General features: G+C 38.8%; 1 protein-coding gene across 1 annotated transcript in view; it reads left to right on the forward strand.

Moving 5' to 3' along the window:
- Frem1 (FRAS1 related extracellular matrix 1) overlaps positions 1-12,430 on the forward strand; it is a 139,142-nt gene that overhangs the window by 102,332 nt on the left and 24,380 nt on the right. The window contains exons 28-30 of the mRNA XM_070033150.1: positions 1,967-2,096; positions 5,680-5,752; positions 11,270-11,419. Of these exons, the coding sequence (XP_069889251.1) occupies positions 1,967-2,096; positions 5,680-5,752; positions 11,270-11,419 (353 nt within the window). The remainder of the gene's footprint in view (positions 1-1,966; positions 2,097-5,679; positions 5,753-11,269; positions 11,420-12,430) is intronic.

The raw sequence follows: 12,430 nt of genomic DNA on the forward strand, positions 1-12,430 counted from the left end.
ACATGTATTATGTTTAAATACTTATAGACAGACATGTTATATCTTGTCATGAATCAATGTAGTAATTCCATGCTCTGATGTTATCCTTGACCCTTACCCAGTGTACCATAATCCTTAGGTATAAACCAGGGTGACTGGGTTTATCTTAGCATTAAATTTAATGTATAGGGTGGAATTGGGACACACAATCCATGTAAAGACCCAAAGTAGTTATTTGAGAATAAAATTGCTCTCTAATTTGAATGGCTCCTCAAGAGAGCCTGGAAAATGTGGGAACTCGTATTCTATACTGGAGGCTCTCACATTTTCTAGTTCTGAAGAACAACTGGTAAAAAGTAAAATTTAAAACTAAGAGGAAACTCTGAATGTGGCTAGAGGTTTTGGATGTAAAAGAAGGCAATAACTACTAAAGGTTTTGTTACTCTGGAATAAAAAGGGAATAAAATGAAAACAATGGGAATATGTCTGACTCTCACTGGGAAGGCTTGCCTGTATTTTTAATATTGTTATATTTTGTAAGCTTAAGCAGGGTTAAAAAAAGTTATAGGGGAATTTCGCAGTGAAACATTTCATTCCACCTCACTAAGTTTCAGGATGAAGGTAGAATTGAATTTCTCTGCTTGGGCTCAAGCACAAATCAGGAGGAATTTTAGTTGGGAAGAAGAGTGAGAGAGGAGGACAAGAAAATTTTATATCAAATTTATGCTTGAATATCATCTCTGCTATATACTAGTACCTTTTGACTTGGAACTTGTTATTTAACACTTCTGAGGCTTGGTTTTCTCTTCTTTTTTGAAAAAGTGAGAAAAGAAAATTTCCTTCCAACGTTAGACTCACTGAAAATATTGTAGAAATATTTATAAGGCTTTCCAATTGACTACAGCCCCCTCCCATATCCTAAAGATTTTACAGATCCAGCCAAGAGCAAACCAAAACTATTGATAAAAATTTTTGTCTGTACTAAGCAGAACAGACTGCTTTTATGTGTTATGTTCCCTAAATAAGATAGTATATCAACTATTTACATAACATTTACACACTGTATTAGATGGTCTATGTAATCTTCATGTGGTTTAGAGACTACAGGAGGACGTGTAGAGGTTTGATGCTAATAGCACATCATTTTGTATAGGGGTCTTGAGTATCTACTGTCTTCAGTATCAACAATGGGTATTAGACCCAATCTTCCATGAGATCTGAGGAGTGACTGTAGTTGCCTTTAAGTGATACCAATCGTTTCTATTATAGGCTCAAAGAAAGAAACAGCAGTTACTAAGAATGCACACACTTTAATTTTTAGGTATATGTGAAAGGATAACTTGCTACTAAATGGAACCCAAGTTCACAAAAGATCTGTGTCTGGAACAGATCTTGTGGTATCAGTGAGGAAGCCCAGAAGATATTCTTTCTAGAGTGTGTAATGCCTTGAGCTTTACAGCTGCTGGGCCCTTCCCTTTGTTATTGCTGTGTGATACTGCTTAGGTTTTTCACCTTAATTTCTTCATTTGTAAAACACAATTCTGGTACTTGCTCTATCTACTTCCCAGGGTCATTAAAGGATCCAATGATATGATATGACTAAGTGTTCCCCAAACATGGTGTAAGTTTTTCTTTTTTTTGGGGGGGTGTCTGGTCGTGGGGCCTGAACTCTGGACCTGGGTGTTGTTCCTCAGCTCTTCTGCTCAAGGCTAGCACTCTACCACTTGAGCCACAGTGCCACTTCTGGCTTTTTTCTTTTTGCTTATGTGGTGCTGAGGAATCGAACCCAGGGCCTCAGGCATGCAAGGCAAGCGCTCTACCACTGAGCCACCTTCCCAGCCTATGGTGTAAGTTTATCAGCCATCTTGGTCATGATGACAGGAAGCACTAGCTCAGTCTCCTACCCAGCCAGCTGAGAATCCCAACAGGCATTTACTAGAGTTCCACATATTTAATTTTTTTTAAGATTTTTTTTCTTTTCATGCAGTTTGGAGTTGAAGTGGTCTCATATTGAATGGTCACAGTCTGAATATGAAGTCTGTGAAAATGTGGGTATTTTGACCTTGGAAGTTACCAGAAGGGGCTATTCCATGGATTCGGCCTTCGTGAGCATAAAGGTAACAACTCTAAAAATGCAAATTATCAAGCTAAAATTTATGTTGTTGGTTGATGCCATTGATAATTTTCTTAGAAAAACTTAAAGGGACCAAGGAAATTTCCCACTGCAGTCTATAATACTATTCTGAAAATTACAGCTTTACAATGTCCCTGCCCACCCTCCAACCCTTCCCTAGGGTCCTTTACTCCTAAATGCAGTGCTTTTAGAATCCGGTTCCATTCCAGCTTTGAAACCTTGTCTTTTGTTTCTATGTACTCTTTAAGTGTTGAAGTTTGAATTCATAAGGTGATATATTCAATTTAGTTAGATAACACATTTTGTGGGTGTTCATAGCAAACTTCAGCTCCCCAACAGATTCACTTCTATGGTGTCAGTAGGTGAAGCAAAACAGGAGACTAACCTGTCTCTTTTTTTTGTGTGTGAAAATATTGTACAGAGGAGTTACAATTACATGGGCAAGATAATGAGTGCATTTCTTATCAAGCATTGTTGCCTCCTCCTTTGTTTCCCCTTCCCATCCCTTCCCATCTCCTGCACCCCACCCCTCCCTACCACTCCCCCATCCCTCCACCCCCCCACCTCCCGCCAAAGTTGTAAAGTTCGTTTTTCGACATAATGATTTGTACATCTCATTGTTGCAATGGGTCCACCTGTATCCCTATTTAAACTATTTGTTTTTGCCCTTCCCCTCCACAAATAATAACAATATCAAATGCAGTGAAAGCAGGGGTTATACAGTGGGGGAGGGACATACAAAGCAACAAAGAAATCATCTTATAAGTATGTTAGAAAAAATTGCATGAAAGCAAAAACATTTGAATACTTATCTTGGGGTTCATTTCACCTAACATCAACTTATCTGACCTTTTCTGCTTGTCTCAGACATGTACTAGTTACCATCCAGGAAATGGCACTGTGGCTCAAGTGGTAAAGGGCTAGCATTGAGTCTTGAGCTGAAGGACAGCATCCAGGCCCAGAGTTCAAGCCCCACAACTGACCAAAAAAACCCAAAAACCAAAAAACAAACCAAACAGAAAAACCCATCCAGGTCATGCAAAAATAGGAGAGCAGATATAAATGCGAGCACCTGACACATAAAGAATCATCATATAATGACTTTTGATTTAATCAACGTGTTCTTTTTTTGGGGGGGTGGTCCAGTTGTGGGGCCTGAACTCTGAGCCTGGGCACTGTCCCTCAGTTCTTCACCTCAAGGCTAGCACTCTACCACTTGAACCACAGCGCCACTTCCAGCTTTTTTCTTTTTGCTTATGTGGTGCTGAAGAATGGAACCCAGGGCCTCAGGCATGCAAGGCAAGTGCTCTACCACTGAGCCACCTTCCCAGCCCAACATGTTCTTTTTTTCCATCAATATTACAATGGAGCACAATCTATGGCTTCTAGAATTAAAGGTTGTTTTTAGGAGTTCTTATGACAACAGTCCTTCAAGAGAATGAGAGCTTACAAGGTGTTTGAGTACCAGTGATGTAGAATGCTTAAAAATGTTTCTCTTCAGTCTGAAAACGACACTGACATTAGCCTTTGGGGAAATAATGTTATCTGTTAAGTTTCTATTATAATAGTGAATTCAAGTTCTCAGAAACTTGTGTACCTGAAATTTAGTATCCAGATCCAATATGTTTCCTGTGGACATAGGCACTCCTTTTTCTAGCCCTGTTAGTGCTTTGTTGTGAAAACAGCAGAAAACTTGGTAAGCTTCCTAACTTTCCAGAAGATGCTTATGGAAAAGGAAAGAATCTGCTTGGGTAGCTTTCTAAACTATTCTTTAGAGTTTGGGACCACACTACCCCTTGCCTTGCTGGGTAGAAAGAACTTGCACAAAACCTTCATCTATGTAAGCTGAGTATACTTCATACAGCTTCCAACTAGCAGTGCAGAGCTGTGTCAAATACAGTCCCTGAGTCTTTAGGGACAATACCCATGGTATAACCTGCTATCTTATCCAAGGGCTTGTTGGCTAGGTGACTAGGCATAGAGAGAAAGGAAGGTCTTTTCTCTGTAGGCTGTTTGCCCTGATTTGAATGGGACATCTTTACCTGACCTTTTCCTCTAAACACCTTTGCCTCAGACATTGTTTTTCTCACGCAGGATTCTGTAAACTCAGCGGTGGTAAATACTAGGTAATTGCATGTGCACGAAGCATGCAGGGAGATACAACTTCCAGCATATGGTGGATACAGGTGTACAATGGGCTATGTTTTCTCAAAGAAAAGTGGTTTGGGGGAGCCTTGGCACTGTATACAAAGAACAAAATGGAAGCCTAGGAGACAATACCTTAGCATATGTTAGTGTTAGTACCTTTGATTTGGAATGCAGAGATGGAGCCATATGAGGAGAAACACTAGAAAAGAAAGTTTTAAATTATGCTCACTTTATCCTTTTTTTTTTGAAGATCCAGGAATGTATTCATCTACTTTTCTTGACCATCTTCAACCTCTTAAAAATGTACAAGAATAACTACTGCTTCTTATGTCTTCATAGGAACTCACTTGACTTCTTTTTCAAACCAGCCAAGGATATTTTTTTCCTAGTGTGTGTTTTTTTAATTTTATTTTAAGGGTGAAGTACAGAGAGGTTACAGTTACATAAATAAAGTAATGAGTACATTTCTTTTTTAAACAGTGTTTACCACCCCCCTCTTATTTTCTCCCACATTTCCCCCTCCCCAAGCTATGAAGTTCATTTCCAACATAGTGTCTAGTGAATATCATTGTTGCCTGACAAGGACATTTCTTAACACATATTTAGGCACATTCTGAAGGGAGAGATTTGGGGACCATGAAATTGCCTGTTTGGTTTTTAGTCCTAGGAACAAGGAAGTAGTCAGTAGTCTCTTTTGACTACAACAATTTTTTTCTACCTTTTTACAACTTACTTGATGAGAGCCTCTAAAAAGCTGTGTGTTCTGGGTGTGGATAGCCTTTATGTAGCTGTTCAGCAGATCTGTCAGTCCCACAAAGCCTTCATTCATGTCGGTGAAGAGTGATGGTTTCATCCAGACAGGAAAACGGACCAGACTTGTTCGCGTTAATCTGGTCTCAAGGCTGTCAGTACCCTGGAGGAGCTTGCACGATATCAAAGCTGGCTGACAGATCATCATCCGGCTTGCAGGGAGTGTGTGTTTTCTCTTTTCCTGGCGCCTCTCTCTCTCTCTCTCTCTCTCTCTCTCTCTCTCTCTCTCTCTCTCTCTCTCTCTCTCTCTCTCTCTCTCTCTCTCTCTCTCTCTCTTCTCCCTCCCTCCCTTGAGGCACTGTTTCAAAAACCAAATTGGAGGAGAGGGAAGGTAGTAAACTAAAAAGTTGTGCTCATAACAAAGAGAAAAATTAAATTGTAAACTTTATATGGCTCTCTCCAGTGACCCAATCATTTCAAAACGAAACGCAAAAAGTTGACTTGAAGAAAAATCCAGCCCAGATCTAAAATGGTGTATTGTAATTTTTAAATGCTACTTCATATTAAAAGCAGATTTATGAGCATGAGTTTAGTATGAGGGAGAATGTTTCTCTGGTATAAAATATTTACTTTTATTAAAAAAGAGACCTTTTCTCTCCCCACTTAAGGTCAACCAAGTGTCAGCGACAGTTGGAAAAGATTTCACAGTGACTCCATCCAAACTCATTCAGTTTGATCCAGGTATGTCTTGTGACTTCAGTTTGTTTTATGTTTCTGTAAACAAGTCTGGAGACTAGAAGGGACAAACTACTATACAGCTTCAGGAAACTATATCACCCTACTCCAAACTACATGAGTTTGGAACTGAAGTTCTTCTTCCTCTTTATTTATTTTCATTTTTATTTTTTAACTATTTTCAGTTGTACAGAAAAATCTCAATTCTTCATTTTTTAAATTTACTTAAAATAAGAAGGAAAATTGTAACAAATACTAAATATAAAATACCAAAGCAAATATTGAATATAATCCAGGAAAATAAGTTAATTTAAAAAAATATTATAAAAACTTAGTTACCTCAAATTCTAATGAAAATTTGCAGAATGTTATACTCACCTGGATTACTGAGACTTTCTAAGTCATCCCCTATTATGACAGGTTGATATGATATGATACCAAGAGAAAGAATTATCCAATTTTGTAGAACTTTGTTTTAAATGTGTGGAAAAGTTTTCTTAGGTGAAAAAAGGGGTGCAAAACCTGGTGCTTTCTTTTAAAATGTTCTATTGTAGCCAGGAGTGATGGCTTAAGCTTGAAACCCTAGCTTCTTGGAAGATGGAGATGAGGGATCGCAGTCTGAGGCCAGCACTGGCAAAAATAAAGCTTTTGAGATTCCATCTGAACCATTGGCTAGGCATCTGGGTGCTACCTGTTATCCCAGAGTCTCAGGGAAGCACAAATAGGAAGATCAAAATCCAGGTCAGCCTGAAAATTAAGCTAGTCCTATCTCAAAAATAACCAGTGCAAAAATAGGGGCAGGAGGTGTGGCTCAAGAGGAAGACCAATCACCTAGCAACCCTGAGGCCTTTCATAGAAATCTCAATACTGAAAAGAAAAAAGATAATGGGACACAGATCTGAAGACATTCATAGTAGTTCATTTGACTCCAGATGTGTGAGCCACTGTTCTGACTGAAGGTAAATTGTGGAAGGCATCCCAAGGAAGGCAGTATATATGGTAGCAGGCAGAAGGAGATGGGAATGCCACACTGCAGGTTTGACACAAAAGCACTGATACAACCTCTGGGGACATGGGCCTCAAGCCTGACTGAACACCAGCCTCTCTTCCTGGCTTCTATGAATGGGGCAAGCAGCTTACCTCTATGTAGTATGCGCTCTCTCACCACCCCCCCCCTTCTCCCTTCTCTGGGCTGGAAAAAAAGCTGGGTCATCCATCTGTTTAAGAGCAATGGACAAGTCCTGGGGAAGTCAACAAAATGTCTAACTTTGTGCTTTCCTATGCTCAGAAAATTTTGTTCACCACTTAATGCATACAGTTGTGGGCAAAGGCCAAAAGAAAGGGCCTAAATAACATCACCACTCCAAAATAGAAAATGTTAATACAGAACTGTGGTTCACAAGGAGGAATGACACTGGATGATTCTATTAATTTCCCAGAACTGCTATAATAACATGTCACAAACTGAGTGGCTTAAAACAGGCATTTATCACTGCACAGTTCTAGAGGCTGCAAGTCCTGCAAGGTGAAGGTGTCACAGCATTTATTCCTTCTGGGGCTTTATGTAAAGGAGCATGTATGCTGGCCTACTGCAATGTACCAATGGATTGAGACAATCATTGCTGATTCTTAGCTTTTGCCTGGTATCCCCAGTCTACCTTCATCTTCATGTGTATGCTTTCTGTATTTGTATCTGTGGAAAAATTTTCCTTTTGTATAACAAGTGATAATGGATTAAGGAGACAACTCTATTCTTAGGATGACCTTATATTAATTTATTACATCTGCAATATCTTGGTTCCAAATGAGGTCATGTCTGAGGACCTAGGATCACTTAGAAATTCTTGAGGGCTACAACTCAACATATAACAATGAACTTTCAATTTGATATGTCAATATTGTTGATATCTCCAGTATTGTTACTGGATTTGTGTGTGTGCTAGTGAACATTCTAACCTGGGTCGCTTGATATCTCTAGCTGACTACACTTTGTTGAAAGAGTTGTTCCTATTGCATGTTTGATATCCCAAGGCTTCTGTAGGTTCTTCTGGTCCATGCTACCATGAAAGATCTGATACACTGACGCTTTGCCATTTTGTAACTTCACGTGAAAACTCTTCACTGTTGGAAGTCTCTTTTTTTGTGTCCTAATGATTGATGTTTGTTTGTACAAGATCAGGGGTGATTTTGTTTTGAGAAGCTCACCAGGTGCTCTGGACTGTTAGGAACTTGCAGCTATTGCACTAAGGGGAGACTCTGAGATCTACCTCTTAGAATTCCACTAGATAAGATAAATGCTCGTCTGATAACATGAATTTATTTGCTGTTTTGAGTAGATACTAATGACTTCTGGGGAGTTGAAACCATCATGATTTTAGAAATAATTTAGGAATTTAGAAAACAATAGAAACTTACCTTGTAAATAATTTAAAAAATCACCCATATGCTTGGTTTTTTGTTGATTTGGAATTTTTAAAAATCAAACAGTTTCATAATGGGAAATTTTATTTAGGGAATTTTAAACTTTCCCACATCCTTGGGTACAGTGAATGCTTATGTTCTTTCTTACTTTCAGTCCTTGTCTCTTTAGGGTCTGATTGTCTTCAGTCCAAGACACATCCCTTTTGCACATTGCAGTCTTTTTATTTCTCTAAAAACAGCAGCTTTTACAATCCTGAAGAAACGGAGATTGAGTGACCTAATAGAATGATGGGAGGTTGGAGAACTCTGGGATCTATAGGAAGGCCTGCCTTATAACTATTGAACCAAACAGAACCACAGATTCTAACTTCTCTTCATTGAGCTATGGTGACTAATCTTGAGTGGATGTGGAAATATTCCTAAATGATTGCATTCCTTTTTTAAAAATAGATGTTCTTGAAAAGTTTTCTGTAATCTTAATTGAAACTTTATCATTCCTAAGAGTCAAATGTATTCCAAAGGAACAGATCTCTAATGTGACATTTACTTAAACAATACTGAAAAATACTTTTCAATAGAGAAATCTGCTTTGCAGGGAAAATATGTAAGGAATTCACCTACAGTGTGTGTAAACATAGTCTGTAGGTCAACACAGTATCTCTCTGACTTTGTAGAAACAGGGAGAGGGGCAAATTGAAGCCTCCTGAAAAATGCAGGTATATCCCAGGGATTTAACAAATACTTTGCACCTTGAAAGTGAAAGAGGAAAAGGGGGAAAAACAACAGCAGTGAAGTTCTGACTTTCAATCTCATTAACCTAGAAAGAGGGTTATGCACACATCTAGAAGGTATAGGAACAAAGTTGAAATGCAGACAAACAAATCTGAAACACGTAAGTGAAACACAGAATAGATTTGGCCTAACCATCTGGTTTTCCTCCATAAGGCCCATCACAAAGATCTAGGGCACGCTCTCTCTCTCCCTTCCCCCCCCCCCCAGAGAGAAGATACTATATTTTATAAAATGATTCTTAAAATAAGAGGCAATGGTTGAAGCTTGAAAATATATTTCAGTCTATTGGATTTTTATTTAAATAATGCTTAACTTCATGGCGTTTAAGGATCAAAACAGCTCTGTGAATACTGACAGTTTCAGTATTTATATACTTTCTTCACTGGCAACCTTTTATCTTTTCAAACCAGTTTTATAGCAACTGCTGCCTCTAACGTCTCTCAATGTCTGGCATCTCTGCCTCTCTGCCTGGATACTCAGACCTATGCACAGTTCATTTTGTGGAAGCATCTGCTTTCACAACATCACTTCCAGTTTGAAAGCCTTCCCTCACCCATGGTTTAAATCTGACTATGGTGACTAGTACCCAAAGATCTCTGTAGTCTAGCTACAGAATATCTCTGCAGCTTTATGGCCTTTTGTCTATAGATGTGGCCTTTCAACTTCAACCAGCTAATGTACTCACACTTTTCTATCCACGCCCTACCTTTCTAAGTTCCTTCATTTACTTGTCATGTCTTTTTACTTCCTCCTTCTGAAACTCTGGATCCCACACACATATACTGTATGTCATCTATCTCTGTCTTTGGCAGCTATTGACACATAGCTTTGAATGGTAAGTGAGTATTTTTGGTACAGTTGTTCCTCTGTATCCAGGGGTTCTGTGTCACCGATTCAACAAAGCACATATGAAAATAATTGAAAAAGAAACAAAATGCTGTCTCTATATTAAACATGTCTAGGCTTCAAAGTTTCTTGTCATTAGTTCCTATAGTAAGACAAAATTTACACTGTACTAGGTAATTATGAGAAATGATAGGAAGATACACATAGGATATCTCTATCCCTATCTCCTCTAAGAACTTGTAAACTCCTTTAGGTCAGAGTATGGCTTCTGTTATACTTCTAATACTCACCTTTAAGAAGGCAGCTCTTGTGTAGATGGCACATTTGAGAGGTATAAATCTGTAGAAAGTAATCAGCAAGTAAGAGTCATATTTTCAGAAGGGAAGGGGAAAAAAAGGTTATAGAGGCAGATTTATGAGCGTAAAAGCACTTAAATCGCCAATAAGTAAATGGCAGGAAAGCTTTACAAACGTATCCCTACAAAGTTAAGCTGTAAATTTAACATCTCTTTTCCCCCTCTTAAACTAGAGCCTTCTTTCACCACTAAACAACATCCTCTACTTCCTGCCTCCGCTTTCTCTGCTAAATAAACTCAAGAAGATGGCCTGAAATGCACATCGTGGAAACTGGCTTAGACCATTTCAGAAGTGGCTTCCAGCTTTAATGTTTTTTGTTTCTGAGGTTGCTTTGCCTGCAATCCTGGTGGCGACAGCATGGCTGGAAATTGGTTGTTTAAAATCAGAACTACCTTGTGTCATGTTCAGAAAGTTACTATGAGCCAAACTTCATTATAACTCCATGAATAGAGGCAGACAGAAAGTAGGCAATACTGTCTCAGGGGAGACGGGCAAGGCCATTTCTAGAAGCAACCCCTGGCCCCCAGTCCATAAATTCACTCTAGAAGGATGTCTAACTGCAGAGTGGTATATGATCAGAAAAAACATTGAAGCCTAGAAGGATCTCAGGTAGCAGGGCAATGATGCAGACAGCTGTCTTTAGAAATCAATCATTTCAAGAGTTCCCTAAATAGCATCAAGTACCATCCAATAATCACGTTTGTCTGCAGGAACCATTTAAGAATTTTTAAGTCTTCAGATTTTCAGGTTGTAGTAGCTGTTTATTCTTAACACAAGAAGGGGCAAGTTGAGGCCAAAAAAAAAATTACATTTCGGATCTCATCTGGTAAGCATTGGTTTTCATCCCTTGTATAAAGCAGCTTGCTTTTTTTTTTTTTTTTTTTGGTTACAGTGTTTGCATTGAAATGGAATCATCATTGTCCAGGAACCAATGTGGTCTTTTCATATTATTGGGGAGAACAGCGGGGCTTCAGTGAGTTGGTGGCAGTACAATAGCTCACTCAGGCTACTGCAGTCTAGCTGTAGACATGTTAATTAATATATTTCTCTGACACCTAGGTGATTGAAATAGCAATTAAAGAGTAATTAAAATGTTTACTTCTTGTAGGAATGTCAACTAAGATGTGGAATATAGCAATTACCTATGACGGATTAGAGGAAGATGATGAGGTCTTTGAAGTAATTCTGAACTCCCCTGTGAATGCAGTTCTTGGCACAAAGACAAAAGCTGCAGTGAAAATTTTGGACTCAAAAGGAGGTATTCTTTTGATCCTCATCTTGAAATCAGGAGCAATCCTGGCGCCATGGCTGCTGGCTTTCAACAGCTAACATGCTTGATAACACCTTCAAATCAAAATGCTTAATTTCTTGTCAAGAAAGCAACCTCCACCATGATGTAGGCCCTTTATTCTACTTTCTGCTTCATGTGGTTTTTCCTCCTGCTAGGAACTATCGCTGGAGAAAAGCAACAAGTCAGTGCCGTAGTTGTTTTTCTCCTAACCGTTTGTTGTTCTCACCAAGGGGGAAACAATGTTGGTGAGAATCTATCGACAATTATTTTCCCCAGAGTTTGCAGGGCTGTAATTATCTTCCTCTGTTAAAGAAAGCTCTCAATGCCTAAAACTGAGCTCCCACTGTAGTGTGACCAGGAAAATTCTAAGAGAAGGAATTGAAAGAAAAAAATATAGATATAGATATAGATGTGAAGATGCAGCTTGCCCACAGGGATTTAGGAGCAGCTGGAGAATATTAATGAATGATTTTGGTTGCAGAGCCAAACAGATCCTGGGGTAGTATATGCTAAAGAACAACCTGTGAAAAGTTGTTGGATAAGAACTAAAGTCCTCTGATGCTCTGATTTTTATTCTCTGCCAATTTCTTTCTAGTTCCTTGTTTAGTTTGCCCTTGATATGTCCAGTGCAGTGTCCATCTTGTGTCCTTGTGTTTATGCTGGTTGTCCCCTGTGATCCATATTTTTCTTTACTTGGACTCTATTGTCTCTTTTCTTTCCCACCCTATAATAAAAATGGAAACCATTCTGTTTCTCTTATAATCTCTTTTTTATAAGTTTACATCTTTCCTCTCTGCCTTTTTCCTCATCACATTTATTTATATTCCAGTGCAGTTGAATTTTCTGGTTACATTAAGGATGCAAACTATATGAAATATGAACTCTATATGAAATGTAAAATATCAGGTGCTGGAGATATAGCTCAACAGTAGAGCCCTTGCCTATTTGGCTTGCCAGTGTAAGGCCCTAAGTTGGATC

Source organism: Dipodomys merriami, unplaced genomic scaffold (genome assembly GCF_024711535.1).
Source record: "Dipodomys merriami isolate MVZ:Mamm:240054 unplaced genomic scaffold, mDipMer1.0.p SCAF_22, whole genome shotgun sequence".
NCBI lineage: Eukaryota > Metazoa > Chordata > Mammalia > Rodentia > Heteromyidae > Dipodomys > Dipodomys merriami.